This window comes from Tupaia chinensis, unplaced genomic scaffold (genome assembly GCF_000334495.1).
Source record: "Tupaia chinensis unplaced genomic scaffold, TupChi_1.0 Scaffold000164_1, whole genome shotgun sequence".
NCBI classification, from domain to species: Eukaryota; Metazoa; Chordata; class Mammalia; order Scandentia; family Tupaiidae; genus Tupaia; species Tupaia belangeri.
Genome location: NW_006159638.1, coordinates 522386 through 542551, shown reverse-complemented (window position 1 = coordinate 542551; position 20166 = coordinate 522386). Strand labels below are relative to the sequence as shown.

General features: G+C 34.4%; 1 protein-coding gene across 1 annotated transcript in view; it reads right to left on the bottom strand.

Moving 5' to 3' along the window:
• The window catches only part of TNNI3K (TNNI3 interacting kinase), a 341139-nt gene extending 321309 nt beyond the window's left edge, over nucleotides 1-19830 (bottom strand). The window contains exons 1-4 of the mRNA XM_006146037.2: nucleotides 19746-19830; nucleotides 18986-19094; nucleotides 4095-4180; nucleotides 2631-2728 (exon numbers count right to left, since the gene is read on the bottom strand). Coding sequence (XP_006146099.1) covers nucleotides 2631-2728; nucleotides 4095-4180; nucleotides 18986-19094; nucleotides 19746-19785 — 333 coding nt within the window. The 5' untranslated portion in view covers nucleotides 19786-19830. The remainder of the gene's footprint in view (nucleotides 1-2630; nucleotides 2729-4094; nucleotides 4181-18985; nucleotides 19095-19745) is intronic.
• Nucleotides 19831-20166: the final 336 nt, after the last annotated feature.

Genomic DNA, 20166 nt, shown 5'->3' with positions numbered 1-20166 from the left:
ATATGTAACTGTTTCACTGTTATGTTCCAAATGCATCAAAAATATTAAGATCAATAAAGACAAGGGTAGGCTGAGGAACTTCTTCAAATTAAAGGAGATTACAGAAACAAATGAGAAAACTAAAAAAGCATGATTCAGGATCAAATTCTTCACCAGACAAATAAAATGCTACAAATAATGTAGTCAGGACAATGGGTCAAATTTGGATTTAGATTGTTCATTATAGTTTTATACACACGTGTTTTGATTTTATAATTACATTGCAGTTACGTAAATAAATGTTATTGGGAAATAAGACCAAAATGTTTAGTAGCATTGGGCATGTTGAATTTAATTTATTTTCAAACAGTTCAGGAAAAAAGTAGAAAAATAATGAAAATGGGACAAATAGTAAACAACTCATGAATTTGGACAAAATATATACATGAGTTTCTCATACTATCCTTGTAGTTATTTTAAGTTTAAACAATGTCCAAATTAAAATTTATTCAAAATATATGGGGGAAGGGAACAGGAGTAAAAAATGAAATTGATATTTATTTGCAATAATTCTATTAAGATAGAATAGAGCTAAATTTTATGCACTCATAGTATTAATAGCTATATTTTATGTTGCTTTTGTGTTTAAAGTGAAATTATAATATTAATTCTTCTATGTTAAATAATAAGCAGAGTAATCATGCATTTTATTCAGATGTTTTGAAAATCTTTGCCAACTTTTTTCTAAGATTCTAAATTCATTTAACTTTTCTGTGAGAAAGTTATAGTCCATACTTTTTTTCTGTAAAATATAAGATGAGGAATAAAGGAAAGAGAACTCTAGAAATGGAAATATACTTTTAATAAACAGAGCTGGAAGAAATATATACTCTAAAGATTGTAGCATTAAATCATTCAGAACCCTTTTATGTACCACTGTCATAGTAAATCTTAGCAAAATGAACTAATACAAATAGAATGTCCCAGATGGACAGATCCAGAATTCATCGTGTCACTTATTGCCTTGGCTATTCATCACCAACTCCCTACTCCTTAGAGCTCTTGTACTTTCATCTCCTGCCTTTCAGTAGTAAAGCCAACACCCTGAACTCATCTTCCACTGAATTCAGTAGGATGATCAGCAGGTATTAGACAATTTAACACTTAATTGAAACTTTCTCCCATAAGAAAGCAGAAGAAATGAAAAGGCATAGACTTCTGCATGAAAAGAGAATTCTGAATCACAGAATTCTAAATCGCATTCTAAATCACAGAAATTTGTGAATCTAAAACATGAGAAAATATGTCTTCCCTCCTACTTCCGCAACCCCATGATAAATACTCTGGAGGTTGGAGACAGAAGTAGTATAGAGGGAGCCTAATCCAATATAAGCAAACAGCTACCCCCAGTCCAAGCTGCACACATAAAACTGAGAACAAATCCTGTCGCAGAGTCACATGAAATTAAGAGAAAAATAAGCAATATAACTATATGATCCAACTGTATTTGATTCTAATCACTTTTCTTATATTAACTAGACAACTAATGTTAATCTTAAATTTCCTTTTCTGTAAAATAAACTCTAATATGCATCTCATGAAGTTATTTTAATAGCTAAAGAAATAATACATATTAAACTTAGAATGATATTTACTTCATAATAAGTATAGACTAAGTGGAAACTGTAAATATTATAATTAGAGAATGAGTAGTTTATATTGTCACTTATATATTGTATAAATTTATATTTATTTATGATAATCTCAAGGGTCAATACCAACACTGAGTATCCCAGCGTTTCCATCAATTACATTAATATTTATTCTTCTGTTAGGTATTAAGTAGGAACCAGGGCCTAATGCAAGGAAACAAACCACTGAAACAAAAGTAGTTGTAGAAGAAAGCTAAAAGGAGCTCCAGTGATATTTTTATTAAGGAAATCTTGCAGAAAATGAATGAAGCTTTAATACATTTCTTCTTCCTCAAATACAGTCACATCTCTCTGCACAGATGAGGAGCGCTACTGAGGGAAATACATTGCCTGGTTTTTAAATCCTGGCTAATCACTGGCCTATTGTAGAAACTTTTTGTAATTCTAGTAAGAATTAAATGAGTTAAACATAGAAATTATTAGAAAGAGTATATGACTGGGATATAGAAGGTATCTACAGAAGAAAAAGAAAGATGTTCACCTAGTGATGTAATGCCTCCAGTCGCTGGGAGTTTTCCATGATTACTAATTTTAAAAGGTCGGGGTTGGTGGGGGGGACAGATGCACATCATCCTTGATTCTAACACAGTATGTATGAAAGTCAAACTGTTGTATCTGAACCACCAGGTGGTGTGGAGGTTAGGGCTCTGGGTCCCATATGACTGGCTGTGTAGTTCAAGTCCTGGACATGACAGCTTGAAGATCATACTGGGCATGTGTGAGTGTGTGTGCTCAAAATCCCAAGAGGAGACTAGAGGAGAAGGGCTTGCAGCATGGCCATCCTCCCTGGGGTGAGGGATGATTTCTCACTTTCCCTCTCTCTCCCTGAGTCTCAATTTGGCAAGTGCACAGGCCATATAACAAAAAGGAGAGGAGAGAAGAGAGAGGAGAGGAGAGGAGAGGAGAGGAGAGGAGAGGACAGAAGGGAAGAGATTGTACCTTATAAACTGCCAAGTGCAAGGCTGTAAATCCATTTCTGGTCAATCGAGATGGGCGAAGTCCTTTTAACATAAGGGTTCGAATATGTGACTTGTTGCCTTTGAGAGAAAAATGAAAAGGTTTAATTGTGGTAGGAGACTACATGACTTTAACATCTCTGACTTAATGATAGATGCCATGATGCATGAAAATGTCAAACAGCTGTTATGCAGGCCATTTGTAAAGTTTCCTATTAATTGACTATCTTACTTGAAAAGTGAGCATTTCTTTACTTTCAAAATTTTTCATTAGTGCTGTGTATTTTGATGCTTTTTTTTTTTTTTTTTACATCTTGTACTTAGTCCTTCATCATTGGATAATTTAAAAGCAGAAAAAAATGGAAAGAATTCATTTTAATAAACTATTAGTGAAAAAAACCTTTAGATAAAAATCTAGCTGTAGAGGATTCCTCATAGCAACACTACCAATAGAGTTTATTTATCAGAGAAAAATATGGAGACCATGACCATGGTCGGCAAGGCATCTTTATCTTTGAGAACTATTGAGCAGCCTGTTTAGTTTGCTTGGGTGGAATGGTTAAGGGATGTGGTTAGAGTTGATACTTACACATTACTATTTTATTTAAAAAGTTGAGTTCAATAGATTAGTTTGGGTTCACAAAATAAATCTTAACTATTCATTTGCTAATTTGGTGAATGCATTGAATGGTACTATGTGCCAGGCACCATTCTAAGTTCTTGGGACACCTTAATGAACAAAACAAAATGAAATGTGAGCCAAATGAAACTGTTATTCTTCACTTTGATCAGTCTTCACTTATAAATGTTTATCTCTTCATATATTCTTCCTGCATATTAGGAAGCAACTGCTTAATGATATTCTGGGTAATGCAAGTGCTTCTGAATTTAACCTATGCAACACTGACATACCCAATATTGAAAAGTACTTTTTAATTTCCAAGCACAGTAACTTGGTTTAAGGTAGGAATACAGTAAAATTTTTGTGTGTGTGTGTGGCTTTTTTTTTTTTTTTTGAGAGAGAGAATTTTGCTACAGGGCATATGCACTCACCAGGGAGATGGAGAGAAAGACAGAAAGTGAGAATAGCATGGGGAGATGGCCACACAAGAATCCCTTCTCCTCCATTTTCCTTTTGAGATTTTGGGCATGCATGCACACGTGCCCAGTGTGTTTTAAGCCTCCAGGTCTTGCACTCAAACCATGATTGCCTACATGGGAGTTAGCAACATAACCATTATGCTATCTCCTGGTCCCAAAACTTAAATTATTTAAATCAACTGAAATATCTGCCAGGTAGCTATGGCTTCAGCTGAAGGTTACCAGGGATTAAGAGGGCAAAGCAAAAGAAAAAAATTGAGTATCAAGAGAATTCTCTTACAGAAGATCAAATTATTAATCACATACATAGAACTAGTTTTAAAAGTACCAAATTTCAAGTACTCACCTCCACAAATGCAACATAAATGAAGTAGAGACAGTCCATTTTCAGTTCGGTAATTTAAATTGACTTTACTAAAAGCTTCTTCAGAGCTGAAAAAAATATTTTACAAATGGTCACAAAGTTTAACTTTTAGTATACTGTCTTTTATTTGAAAAGTTAAAAAATTTCTATTACTGTTAATGCAAGTATATATTTTTTCTAGATTTTGCACTTAGAGAATTTTGAGCTCTCCATATAATGAAAAATAAATAAAATCCATAAAAATTAATAAAAGTTTGAGATATCAAGATTAAATTTAAAACTCATGCATGGCTCTCATGTTCCATGTGTAACTTTGGACTTTTCAAAGCACCATGATGAACAAAAATTATATATAAATAGAAAACATATATATGAAAACAAACTACTTTCTTTCTCTCTCTTTTTTTTTTTTTGCCTCTTTTGAAATTTTTTAACATCAGAGCCCAGAAGCACATGCCAGAGAGAGAGAATCCCCAATGAGGCCTGTCATGTCACAATCCTCTTTTCTCCTTTCCTTATAGCATTACGACCTTAGGCACACATGCCTGGTATGTTTTTGTTTGTTTGTTTGTTTGTTTGTTTGTTTTCCTGGTATGTTTTTTAACCTGCAAGGGTCATAATTCAAACCTTGCCCCTTCCATACAGGATTTAACCACTGCACTACAGCCCAGTTCCCTGAAAGTAAATTTATTATTTAGTTTCTGTTCCAAAATTTCACTTCACAGTCATGGAGCAATTCAGGACAAAAAGAAAGGAAAACTTTTTTTAAAAAAAGAAGTAGCAGGACCAGCAGTTGCCATAATGGCTATGTCGCTGGACTTCCATGTGGTCGACTGCGGTTTGAGTCCTGGACCGGGTGGCTTAAACTCAGGCCAGACGTGTGTGCGTGCATGTCCAAGATCCCGAGAGGAGAATGGAGGAGAAGAGATTGCGGCACGGCCATCCCCCCGGGGGGGGGTGATTTCTCGCTTTCTGTCTCTCTGTCTCTCTCTGTCTTCCTGGCAAGTGCACATGCCTCATAGCAAAAAAAAAAAAAAAAAAAAAAACCTCTCAAAAAAAAAGAGGTAGTATTTGAGATTGGAGAAAGAGGGGCCAGCAGATGTTGCAATGGTTACATAACTGGATTTCCTTATGGCTGACCGTGGTTCGAGTCTCAGATCTGGAAGCTTAAAACTCAAGCTGGACACGTGTGCGTGTGCCCGTGCCCAAGATCCCGAGAGGAAAATGGAGAAGCAATTGCAGTGTGGCCATCCCCCCAGAGGGATGATTTCTTATATATATATATATATATTAGCAAGAGATGTAATCTCAATGTAATATTACAATTTCTGCCTAAAGCAAAATTTCCTCATACTGTCACCAGGTCATATTTCACAGATAAAGGAGGACTAAACTGGGTAGGGTACTATGATACAATCCTAGGTGAGGAGTGATACTATTAATGAAATCCTTGCCTTTATCTGAACAAAGACAATTGCCTCAGGAAGGCCCAAGAGAGCCATAGGTAGCCTTTCAAAAGGAATGTAAAGCTAAAATTCTTGACCTCTTGAGGTCTTTGGTACTCCCAGGACGTTTTTTCAGTAAAATGAGATCATCTCCTTGACCTCCCAGATCAATTTCAAGCTGCCTTGTGCCTATTTAAATCTCCAGCAGCTTTAGAAAGATATCATAGTCTGGTGAGTGAGCCAAAGACTCCTATCATTGTAAAGTACTTACACTTGAAAGGTGCTATAAATTTCAGAACATTATTATCAAGGCACCCAGTTAAGAACATCCAAAGCTATTGGAATTTTAAAGTAGAAATTTAATAAAAAGTGTTCTCCAGGGTACTGCTAAAAAAGAAAGCCTCTAAATCTAGGGATATTAGTGAAATGTTTTAATTTGCAACCACAAGCCCAGTGGTTTGTTTTCAAAGCGCTGGGTCCAGGACTCGAACGATGGTCAACCATGTGAGACTCCAGGCTGTAACCACTATGCTATCTGTTGGCTCCTAAATCCAACATATAAATGCAGGTAGTTTCAAATTTCATGACAGTTAAGGATGTAAGACTTCTATCAGCACTTTTTCACAGTTCAAGGAATAACACAAACAACATTATTTCTATGAAAATGTCACTGTTTCAGGGCTGGCAGGTGGCATGGTGGTTAATGCTCTGGACTCTCACATGGCTGATCATGGTTTGGGTCCTGGACCTGGTGGCTTGGTTTGTCACCTTCCTGCTCACTCTCTGATCAAATTAAATAATAATAAATAAAACTGAACAAATAATTCCTTAAAAAAAGATTTTTAAAAAGTCACTGTTTCATGTTTCTACTTAAAATAAACCTAACTGTAAGTTGTATAGTTACTTTATGGTATTTGCAGTGCCTTCACCAAATAATATGATTCTTAGAAATACATACTTTTTCTTTTTTCCTTTCTTTCTTCTCTCTCTCTTCCTTCCTTCCTTCCTTCTTTCCTTCCTTCCTTCCTTCCTTCCTTCCTTCCTTCCTTCCTTCCTTCCTTCCTTTCTTTTTCCTTCCCCTTTTTTTGCTATAGAGTACTTAGCAAAGAAGGAGGGTAGGAAGTAACAGAACATCCTCCAGTAGGGATGCCCACAGCACAATCCCTTCTCCTCCATTTTCCTCTTTGGATTTTGGGCATGCATGCACATGTGCCTGGCACATTTTCCAGGCCCAAGCCACTGGGTCCAGGATTCAAACTGTGTAGTCAGCCATGTGGGATCTAATCACCAAAACCACCACATCACTGGCTGGAAATGAGTAGTTCCTACTTGAACCAGGCTTCTAACCCCTCAAAGCCAATTATACTACAGATGTCTTGAAGGAAATTAAACTAGATGGTACTAAACAAATTGTACTTAGGTGCCTACACTTATAAATGCCATCCCAGATCACAGATGACTTCTATGTGATTATGACTTTAAGCACTGTCGGGCTGAACTCTGGTTTTCAAGCTAGGTAGATTATATTTCTCTTGTATAATTGGTAGTAGTAGCTCAGGGTCCATAAATAAAAAAGGAAACTGTGATTGGCAACCAAGGATATTGTTGGACAATAATTTTGAAACTCTGAGATGATATGGCTTTCCTTCCTAGGTCCTTCTATTATTCAGAAAATGAAACACACAGTAAAATTACAAGACAGAAAGCCAAGTGTTGAGGTGAAGAGGACAGGGAAGTTTTAGTTAATGTAAAGAATATACAATTTATAGGGCAAGAGAAAAACAGGGGAGGATGTACTTCTTTTGTTTTAAAAATTATTTATTTATTATTATTATTGATCAGAGAGAGAGAGCAAGTCACCAGGTCCAGGACTCTTAACTGCAATCAGCCATATATCACCACGCCACCTGCCGGCCCCAGGATGTACCTTTTTTTTTTAGCTAACCATAATGAAATGAATGATAAATACCAAAAAAGATAAAGCTCTGAAACACTTATATAACAAACTTCTGAGAAAATTAGTTTTTCAACGTGTATTTCTGATATTATATAGCAGTCTCAGCCATGTTAGGATTTTTTTTTAGAGAGCTTTTGTTTTTGTTTTTGTTTGTTCCCCATAGGGCATGTGGGCTCACCAGAAAGACACAGAGACAGAGAGACAGAAAGTGAGAAATCACCCCCCGGGAGATGGCCATGCCACAATCCCTTCTCTTCCATTCTCCTCTCAGGATCTTGGGCATGCATACACACGTGCCTGACGTGAGTTTAAGTCACTGGATCCAGGACTCGAACTGCAGTTGACTACATAGGAGTTGAGCGACATAGTCATTATGCTAACTGCTGGTCCCTGGGTGTTTTAAAAGAGAAAAAATTATTTTAGCAGTGCAGGTAGTCCTTAAATGCTTGCTCCTTATAGTTACACCAGGATTCAAATTCTATCTTAATTGTGCCTTTTAAATAGTTTTTTTTTTTTTTCAACTTGGGAAAGTTATTTAACCTCTTGAACAAAAGTAATAAAATAGTATATATAACACTGCTGTTGTGAGATATAAATGAGGTTAAGTGCTTACTGTAGTATCTGACACATGACGTGATAAAAAAAATGGTTCTTATGCTGCCATTACTATTATTACCAACCCCTCTGTGAATGTACAAACTTCTTTAATGAAGAATAAATATTGGGAGGATTTTAACATAACGTTCAAACTAAGCTTGTCCTTTTATATTTCATGGCCTATAAAATTTCTTGATTTTCACAATCAGTTCTATAGATATAAATATTGTATGTTCACATGACTCTCAGGCTTCTAGAAAATGTCTGACCTTGTCTTCACATGTTGTAATACAAGTCCAGTGGTATTATTACAACATAAGACAATTTGTAACACTGGAAATAATAAAAGAATAACAACAACAAAAAGATAGAGGAGGATGCAGATTGAGATTTAATCACTTTATTTGAGAATATAGGTTGAATTGCTTCCTTATCATATGACTCAACTGTGATAACGTATTCAATATGTCTGATATAACACCTACTAAAACCTCTAAGAGCCATGCCTCTGTTGTTAATGTTCACTTCAGATCGTTTTCAATAGAGTCTTTGATTTAAACTATTTCCTAGATGCTTTAAATGGATTAGTCCCAGGAACATACATGATAGGTAGAATACTGTTTTTGTTTGTAGCATTAGTTTTGATCTCTAAAGCTAATATCATCTTTGAAAAGAGAAAATACTGAATAAACAGAAAATATAAGATGCCCAAGAATAACACTAAATGAATGTCTATCATCACATAAACAAAACTGAAAGCATGATTAAATTAGTGACTTTCCATGCAATGATTATTTTTTATTTTTCTCTTTTAGAGAGTTTTTTTGTTTGTTTGTTTGTTTTGCTATAAGGAGGGTGCACTCACCAGAGAGACAGAGAGACAAAAAGTGAGAACTCACCCCCTAGGGGGATGATCACTCTGCAATCCCTTCTCCTCCAGTCTCTTCGGATTTAGGGCAAAAGCGTCTGGCCTAAGTTTTAGGTCACTGGATCTAGAACGTGAACCACGGCTGATTATGTGAGAGTCCAGTGACAACCATAATGTCATCAACTGGTCCTGCTATGATTATTTCTCAACTAACTGAATCATGAACTGGACTTGACTCCCCATAAGTAATTCAGTATAGAGTCCTAAAGAGTTCCTTTCTTAAAATTGAGCTGCTGCTTATTTGCTTTTGTTCTCTTCTTAAGTTCTCTATTCTTCAAACTCATACAGCTTATATTAATGTCAACCAAATAAATCAACAAAGAATAGACCCCTGAAATATTTGGCATTCAAGTGTTATTTTAATAGTACATTTTAAAGTTTAACTTTAATAACTGGAATATAAATTTTTCTAATGGGACTTACTTTGGGGCTATATTTGAATCTTTATTCTCACTTCTGATTAGCTTCTCTCAAATGTTTCTGTTTTGATACATGCAATTAATATATTTGAGATTTTAAAGCAACCATTCCTAGGAACTAAATTTCATGTTCTCTTCATTTGCTTCTTCTAAACTAACCATGTACATTAAATTTACTGCCAATTAAGTATCACATATATATTCTAATATCCAAAGCTTATTTTTTTTTAATTTCCCTTTCTTTACATTTTTCTTCACCTGCCATGCCATACTGTGACTTAACATATCCTAATGAGTTCACGGTGCTTGTTGGGGCCTAGATGAAGTTCCTAATTAAAATGAAGTCACTTTTATAAATATATCTCTAATAGTAAATTCTATCCTTAATCATTAAAAATGGTAGTTCTGTAGCCAAAGGTTACTTTCTTTCTTGTAGCATAATGACCTTTTTTCTTAGCCTTTACCTTTTACCCAGGAAAGTATGCAGTTTTATGATCCAATTAAACTTCTTTCTCATGACCTCATCCTTTCAAGAAGACATTTGACATGACCACAAGTGGGAACTTATTAAAATGTAACATTTGAACAGTTGGCCAAAAAGAAAAAAAAATACATTGCTGTTCAAAATATTCAAAGAGATAGATATATTTTCTAAATTAATTTATTGGCTGAAATTTAGAGAAAGTACCAGTAGGTAGAAAGAAGGTGAGGATTTGTCAAATATAGTCTAGTTTCCCATATTAATCATTTAGGTTTCATGTGGTTGAGTAATTCTTTGTGTAGTTTTCTATAGACACTCCCCACACCAAATAATAGAGACAGAAAAAATTATCAATAAGATCTGTTCCTAGTATATATCTTGAAACAATATCCAGACATCTATTTGTTTAATATCCTCTAGTCAAATCTGCTAACAGTGTGAATTATATTAATTTGTGAATTCATTCATAAAATAATAAATGATTATGTACACACAGTAGCATATAAAGTAAAGGCAGCTAATCATTCTAAAATCAAGAAAGTAATTCTTATCTTATTCTATCTAGGGTTTTCTGAAGCTTTAATGCGTTAGACCTTATAAGACTTTATAAGTATTAGCTTCTATAATAATAATTTTTCTACAACATTTATATTTTCACCTTTTCATTTCATTTTCATTTTGCTTTGAGAAGAGGGATAAGAAAAGAGTAAGAAATAATTAAGACAATAATGGAGGGAAGGAAGAAGACAAGGGGGGTTAGTAGGTAAAGAAAGTCTGACCCTCCAGTACAGCAGTTCAGGATACTGTATCTCACATGGCTGACCGTGGTTTGAAATCAGGTCCTAGCAGCTTGAACACACATCAGACGTGTGTGTGTCATTTCAAAAACAGATAAAGAGGGTAAAATCCCAGTTCAACCATATAAGTTGTACAACCAGTTTGAGTCAGTTTAATTTGATTAGCATCATTTCTCTCTGATGTAAAATGGCAGTTATCACACCTACCTCAGAGTATTGTTAATATAAACAATAATGATTAGTTTTATGTAACATTTTTGAGTGCTCACAGTGTTAAACACTGTACCAAAGCACTTTACATGTACACCGTTAGGATTATATGAGCTAATGGATGTGAGAATACTCAGAAGCCTGTCTGGTAATGTAGAAGGCATTAAATTCCTTGTTTTTCTTTCAAGTACTATACAGATAGATATTATAAATAAATATATCTATAAATAAGGTTAAATAAGATGAAGAAGCTGCCTTTAGTGAATTCATATACTGGTGAGAAAAATGGATCTACAAATGGTTAAAGGACACCATTTAGTAAGTGCTATTATATTGACAAACAAAAAGATCAGCGGCAGCACAGAGGAGAAAAACAATCAGGCAATTGTACGCTAATGCAACTTTTCTGTCTTTTCTTTTCCTGCCTTATGTTTTGGTTTTTTTTTCATATCTCCCTGTCTTCTACACATTATCTCAACAAATATTCAAAGTTATGAGTGACTGCACCTTTATAGAAGATGAAGGAAAATTCCATTTCCCACTTTCCCCACATCAAGCTCTCAAAGCTGCTATAAATTGACATAAGCAAGATAATGATTTAACTCTTTTGTCTTATTTAAGTTTAGCACTTACATTACTCTTTCTTATATTGCTCTTTCTTTTATTATTCGTATAAAAACTGCTACAAGAAATTCGTGAATTTGAGCTGACAGAACAATGGAGCATCATGTAGTAGACAATCTCTTTTTTATAAAAAAAATGATTCTTTTTAGGTTTTTGCTATAGGGTGCATACACTCACTGGAGAGAGGTGCAGTGAGAGAAAGTGAGAAATAATCCCCAGGGGATGGTCCTGCTGCAATCTCTTCTTCATACTCTTCTCGGGGGGGTGAGACATGCACATGTATATGTCCTGTGTGATTTTCAAGCTGCCAGGTCTGGCACTCGAACTGTAGTCACCCATGTGGGAATCCAGAACATTAACCATGACACCACCTACTGACCCCTCAAGGAAAAATCCCTTTTAATAAATAAAATGAGGGTTTACCAGAACTGGCTTAAAGAAATTTGTCAGCAATTGAAAAAATAAAAACAGACCAGCCTTTGTTTATATCAGTGATCCTCTTCCTGTGGCTCTAGCTACATTTTAAAGTTTAACTTTAATAACTGGAATATAAATTTTTCTAATGGGACTTACTTTGGGGCTATATTTGAATCTTTATTCTCACTTCTGATTAGCTTCTCTCAAATGTTTCTGTTTTGATACATGCAATTAATATATTTGAGATTTTAAAGCAACCATTCCTAGGAACTAAATTTCATGTTCTCTTCATTTGCTTCTTCTAAACTAACCATGTACATTAAATTTACTGCCAATTAAGTATCACATATATATTCTAATATCCAAAGCTTATTTTTTTTTAATTTCCCTTTCTTTACATTTTTCTTCACCTGCCATGCCATACTGTGACTTAACATATCCTAATGAGTTCACGGTGCTTGTTGGGGCCTAGATGAAGTTCCTAATTAAAATGAAGTCACTTTTATAAATATATCTCTAATAGTAAATTCTATCCTTAATCATTAAAAATGGTAGTTCTGTAGCCAAAGGTTACTTTCTTTCTTGTAGCATAATGACCTTTTTTCTTAGCCTTTACCTTTTACCCAGGAAAGTATGCAGTTTTATGATCCAATTAAACTTCTTTCTCATGACCTCATCCTTTCAAGAAGACATTTGACATGACCACAAGTGGGAACTTATTAAAATGTAACATTTGAACAGTTGGCCAAAAAGAAAAAAAAATACATTGCTGTTCAAAATATTCAAAGAGATAGATATATTTTCTAAATTAATTTATTGGCTGAAATTTAGAGAAAGTACCAGTAGGTAGAAAGAAGGTGAGGATTTGTCAAATATAGTCTAGTTTCCCATATTAATCATTTAGGTTTCATGTGGTTGAGTAATTCTTTGTGTAGTTTTCTATAGACACTCCCCACACCAAATAATAGAGACAGAAAAAATTATCAATAAGATCTGTTCCTAGTATATATCTTGAAACAATATCCAGACATCTATTTGTTTAATATCCTCTAGTCAAATCTGCTAACAGTGTGAATTATATTAATTTGTGAATTCATTCATAAAATAATAAATGATTATGTACACACAGTAGCATATAAAGTAAAGGCAGCTAATCATTCTAAAATCAAGAAAGTAATTCTTATCTTATTCTATCTAGGGTTTTCTGAAGCTTTAATGCGTTAGACCTTATAAGACTTTATAAGTATTAGCTTCTATAATAATAATTTTTCTACAACATTTATATTTTCACCTTTTCATTTCATTTTCATTTTGCTTTGAGAAGAGGGATAAGAAAAGAGTAAGAAATAATTAAGACAATAATGGAGGGAAGGAAGAAGACAAGGGGGGTTAGTAGGTAAAGAAAGTCTGACCCTCCAGTACAGCAGTTCAGGATACTGTATCTCACATGGCTGACCGTGGTTTGAAATCAGGTCCTAGCAGCTTGAACACACATCAGACGTGTGTGTGTCATTTCAAAAACAGATAAAGAGGGTAAAATCCCAGTTCAACCATATAAGTTGTACAACCAGTTTGAGTCAGTTTAATTTGATTAGCATCATTTCTCTCTGATGTAAAATGGCAGTTATCACACCTACCTCAGAGTATTGTTAATATAAACAATAATGATTAGTTTTATGTAACATTTTTGAGTGCTCACAGTGTTAAACACTGTACCAAAGCACTTTACATGTACACCGTTAGGATTATATGAGCTAATGGATGTGAGAATACTCAGAAGCCTGTCTGGTAATGTAGAAGGCATTAAATTCCTTGTTTTTCTTTCAAGTACTATACAGATAGATATTATAAATAAATATATCTATAAATAAGGTTAAATAAGATGAAGAAGCTGCCTTTAGTGAATTCATATACTGGTGAGAAAAATGGATCTACAAATGGTTAAAGGACACCATTTAGTAAGTGCTATTATATTGACAAACAAAAAGATCAGCGGCAGCACAGAGGAGAAAAACAATCAGGCAATTGTACGCTAATGCAACTTTTCTGTCTTTTCTTTTCCTGCCTTATGTTTTGGTTTTTTTTTCATATCTCCCTGTCTTCTACACATTATCTCAACAAATATTCAAAGTTATGAGTGACTGCACCTTTATAGAAGATGAAGGAAAATTCCATTTCCCACTTTCCCCACATCAAGCTCTCAAAGCTGCTATAAATTGACATAAGCAAGATAATGATTTAACTCTTTTGTCTTATTTAAGTTTAGCACTTACATTACTCTTTCTTATATTGCTCTTTCTTTTATTATTCGTATAAAAACTGCTACAAGAAATTCGTGAATTTGAGCTGACAGAACAATGGAGCATCATGTAGTAGACAATCTCTTTTTTATAAAAAAAATGATTCTTTTTAGGTTTTTGCTATAGGGTGCATACACTCACTGGAGAGAGGTGCAGTGAGAGAAAGTGAGAAATAATCCCCAGGGGATGGTCCTGCTGCAATCTCTTCTTCATACTCTTCTCGGGGGGGTGAGACATGCACATGTATATGTCCTGTGTGATTTTCAAGCTGCCAGGTCTGGCACTCGAACTGTAGTCACCCATGTGGGAATCCAGAACATTAACCATGACACCACCTACTGACCCCTCAAGGAAAAATCCCTTTTAATAAATAAAATGAGGGTTTACCAGAACTGGCTTAAAGAAATTTGTCAGCAATTGAAAAAATAAAAACAGACCAGCCTTTGTTTATATCAGTGATCCTCTTCCTGTGGCTCTAGCATTATTGTTTTTTATTTTTTGTTGTTTTCTTTTGGGGGGGGGGTAATATAGTTTTCTTGGTATCTACATGTCTAGAGAAAGGCTGATGACAGGTTTCTCTGCAGCTCTTTGCCATAGAGTTTTACTCTTTACATCATATAAGGGTGAGGAATAAAGAAATTCTAACATTTATTCAGCAACAAAAATACCCTGAATACTCAATTCAGTGTGATTTCAGACAATATTTTGTTTACTCTTCCTAATTACCCTTACATTTTGTCAGATGAACCAGTGAGTACAATAATTTATATTCTCAGTATACTTTTCTTCTCATCCATCATTTTATTCCAAAGAAAAGAACATTCTCACAACTTTGTCCTAGAAAAAATTGCCTTTATATCAAGATCACACTGTCTGCCTTGATGGGATCAGACAAAGTAGAGTACTCTGTTTATGTTTGTCTGTTTCTTTCTTGGCTCTCTATAGACCATAGTAGTTTCTTACTTTTTATTCTGTCTCTCATCCCTTCACCAATATCACCTCAGGCAAAGAATTCTCAGTGCAATTTGGATTTCTTTCTAGAAGTGTAGTTTTCAAACTCTAGCAGAAATATCATTTTTATCATCATAAGTATTACCAGCGAAGCTTTTTAAAAATTCAGAATCATCGAAGTCATCCCCAGAGATTCTGATTCATTTGATGGAGTCATGAAATCTAAAATTTTAGCAAGTTCTGCAGGCTATTTCATGGTCTTTAGCCCTTGGAGAAACATGATTCTAGACTATGGGTAATGCTCTTCAAGCTTTATTATCATCACTTCTAGGTATTAGGACATTTCTTTAGCTTCCTTTATGTCTGCAGTACTAGGTTACCAGTATTCCTCTGAATAAAATGCCCACCATCATTCTTAGGAAATTTGTCATCCGATTTGATGAGCCTTTTAATACTCTTGTCTCAAAATTCTTCAAATTTCTTTTGATCATCTTTTTTTAAAAAAAATAATAATTTAATTTTATTTATTGCTATTTTAAAATTTGGTATAGGGCACATGTACTCATTAGAGAGGGGGCAGGGAGAGAGAGAGAGAGAGAGAGAATAACCCACCAGGTCCAAGACTCAGACTGTGGTCAGCCAAGTGAGAATTCAGGGCCTTAACAACCCTGCCATCAGCTGGCCCCTCAATCATTATCTTAACAGCTATATTTTAGATTTACACATCATTTTGAATTGTTCTAATATTTTACATTTTTAATTTTGAAAACATCTTCATATAAAACATTTTATTCTAACTTTATCACTTTCTAACTTTTAATGAACTATATATTTATTACTTCTACTTATAATAGTGTCTTTTTTTCAAATAGTCTTTATTTGTTCAATCAATCACGATAATGGAAACCTCCAACATTCAATGTCTGCTATTTGTTGGATCCTATACTTGGCATTTATCTCATTTTGCAAATATCCTATGAGGTAGTTATTATTCATCTCATGTTACAAATATAAATGAAGCTCAAGGAGATTAAGAAATACCTCCAAGGATATAGAATTTATAATAGAAGAACCTGAATTTAAAATCATGTTTGTCTGACTCCAAAACCCTTACACTGACTGGCATAGCTTACTCAACCTAGAAAATATGGTCAAGACATTGCTTTTTCTTGCCTTGATTTTCCATACTATTCATCCATTCTTGTTTTTAGATCTTTACTTAACTATACCATTAATCTGTAATACTTTTCAAAATTGATGAATAAATCAAGATTCAAATCTCCTTTTATACTTGAAAACCTTCTGGTTTTTCCTTCTATTTAGCATTTCTCATAGCCTATCTAATGAGAGGGCTATTTACATACATGAAGGGGAGCCTTCAGTTGTAAACTTCTGGAGCAATAAGTAGGTATAGTAGAAACGGTGCTTTCTATGTAGTCAGGCAGGCCTTGCTACAAATCACATTCCAGAATGTGCTGACCATATGATTTTGACAAGTCAAAACATCTAGTCTTGAATTTCAATTTATTACTCACCATTATACTACTAATATATTAATTATCCAGCACACTGGCTTATGGTAAAGATTGAATAATGCTTTCTATTTGATGTGTCTAGAGCATGCCTTGAATATAGCTGGCACTCAAAAAATTCTGAACTATAAGCGCTCTGTAACTGATCCCTGCCTCTCACCTCCAATACTATCAATAAAAATAAGGTCACATGTGTTGAAGTTAGTGGAAATGTAGGAAAAGTCAGCTATTGCAGGAGTTGTTAAAACAGTTACTAGTTGTTGAAGCAATATTTCAAGTCAGTTGTTAAGTCTAATCCTTAAAAGGATATGTCTAACATAGCTGCACAATACTTTCTAAAGTAATAAAATAATAATAATAAGCAAATGAGGCTTTGACTTTATGAAGTTGAGAAAAATCTCTTCAATTCTATCACAATTTGTTCAGCACATTAATTTGAGCCAATAGGGCTAGAGGACTTATGATTAAATTCTACATTCATATCTCTCTCACAACAAAATAAACAGGTATATAAATATCTACTGTAGCAAAGTGCCAATCACATATCTACAGGAATTTCAAATGCTTTCTCATATCTGAGCACGTGATATTACTTGTAAAATTCAGCCTGGTGGGGGAACCAGCAGTTAGCGTAATGGCTATGTCGCTGGACTCCCACGTAGTCAACCGCGGTTCGTGTCCCGGACCCGGTGGCTTAAAACTCACACCGGGCGCGTGTGCGTGCGTGCCCAAGATCCCGAGAGGAGAATGGAGGAGAAGGGATTGCGGCATGACCATCCCCCCTGGGGGGTGATTTCTCGCTTTCTGTCTCTATGTCTCTATCTGTCTGTCTGGCGAGCGCACGCGCCCTACAGTGAAAAATCTCTCCAAAAAAAAAAAAAAAATTCAGCCTGGTGGTACTTCATCACAAGTGTCAGTGTTGAGTTCATTATTTTGGGCTAACCAATAGAGAGAATCACTATTTTTCCACCTTACATGGAACATTTGTAAAGGTATTATTACCTCCTTTGACAAACCTCATATAAACTACATTACATATAGATGTTTTTTTTTTCAGTTAGGTAATATTTATGTGTCTATTATATCAATATTTCTTTCTAAAAATACAATGTCATTTAGGCATTGCTTTACACTTGTTTCCTAAATAAAAAAGGAAGTTCTGGGCTGGCCCTATCGTGTAGCAGTTTGAGCTGGATCCCATGTGGCTACCATAGTTCAAATTTCTAGCCCTGGCAGTTTGAATCCTGGCCCCAGCAGCTTGAAAATGAAAATGAGGTGTGTGTGTATGTGTGTGTGTGTACGCCCCAAATTTTGGCAGTGTGAAGAAATGGAGGAAAAAGGATTGCTATGTGACCATACCCCATTGTGGTGGTATTTTCTCTCTTTCTTTTTCTAATGAGCATATATACCCTCTGAGATTTAAAAAAAAAAATCGTTATTTGCCATGAGTATGAATAAATAACACAGCTGTAATGAGCATGGCTAATTGTCCTATATGTAACTTTTTCTCAGTCAGGCAGTTGACTTCACAAGCCCTCCAAAGTGCATCTAGTTTCTCAATGTCAGATTCAATTTCTCTGGATGGTTAGTGTATGTAAGATCCTGTCCCTCTTTTCTGAACATTTTGTGTCTTCCAAGGTTGTGACACTATTCAAGATTATTTTTTCTCTTGCTGTCATGGAACAAAGCCCACTGAAATTCTAAAGCCAATATTACATGTTTTTTGATTGTTAGGGGCAGAATGATACTCACTTCCATTATGTATAGCCTTTCAATGCCAAGAGACCAGCACGTTTGTTAAATTAGACTTACTCTAGTAGTCCAAAGAGAACAACGTCGTCAATGTACTTCCACCATTTGGGAAGAAAAGTCTTGCTCTATGTGCTGGCATGGCTTACAATAATGATGTATTTCCAAAGAAAATTATTCATAACAGCAGTAACAATTTGCATCGAAAGACTTGGCCTTTGTCTCTTTTTTAACTTCGGTGGTAAAAGAATGCAAATAATCTTAAAGAGGTGAGATGTTTGTATTTTGAGAGCTACATGAGTGATCAAGAAGAGAGAAACTCCAATTTTAAGGCTAAGGACATGACTGGCTATATCTGAGGTTATATGTTTGTTTCCTAGTTTGTTTTAACATAGAGAAATGTCTAAAAACAAGATGAGTAAAGAAAACACTTATACAAAGAAATAAGAACTCTGGCAACTTTTACCCAAATATATGCCTCAGTTCTGCAAGTTCTTTTTCCTTGATCTGCAGGTCATCTTCTAATCTTTCTATTATAATAACATAAGATTCACTGACTTTCTTCTTCCATTCATCTAGTAAAGAAAAACAAGTGGGGTTGATTCATAGCTACATTTTCCAAAATGTAGACACAGATCATAACATACAAATAATCAAAACTCTGTTTTTTTTACTCTGGATTCTACAATACTTCATTTAAATTACTGATTGTGAGTTTAAAATGCAGATGTTTATATTTAAAATGCAATCATATTGAATTGTAGTAATTAAGAACCTATTTGATATTGGATAATGTATTTACATAGAAGAATATATTTGACTTATTTCATTTGATTTTATTGCATTTTAATTATAGCAATCTTAGTTGTAGACAGAGTTGTTAGTTTTTAAATACTAGATACTTAAGATATAATTCTAAAATCCCTGTATTCAGCAGTATTTCCATTTTTTTTCAGTAATATTATAGTGAAGAAGTAAAGTAAATATTTGTTAGAAAGTCTGTTTTCTATAAAGATCTTTCAGAGAAAAATATGCTTGTGTTCAGAAAGAAGATAAGATAGTGTATTATGTATGTTAATAAGTATTGAGAAGACTCTCTGAACTCAAGCATTTTTTTTTCCCCTGAAAGATCTTTACATACTGAATTAAAACATATTCTAATGAATTGTTAGTTATCTGTAAGTATAATTGAATCATGTTATGTTTAAGAAAATAAAAATAATTACCAGTACAAGTTTGGGTTGGTCTAGATTTATAATTTCCCATTTGTTAATTTCTTCTTTTCTCCAGTGCAGTTCTTTAGGTTATAAGATCTCAAGTTCAAGTGTAGCAACAGTACAGTTAAAAAATACTTTGATAGTCTGGCTAAAAATAAGCCAACTGCCAAGCAGAATGTCATGTAACAATGTGTGCTTTGAAGAGTGAAATCATAAAGGGAACTAATCAGTCTGTTTAAAAGAGCTGTATCAAAAACAAATAGCAAATGTTTCAATAGGATTATTTGCTTCCACTAATTTATTACCTCCCATACATATTTTTATGGGCCATTTATTTAATAGATAAATCTTGAAAGTGATTTAGTTACTTCTCAGGTTCACAAAAGAGCTATTAAAACTATCTGAATCTTCTTGAGGACCATTTTTTCCT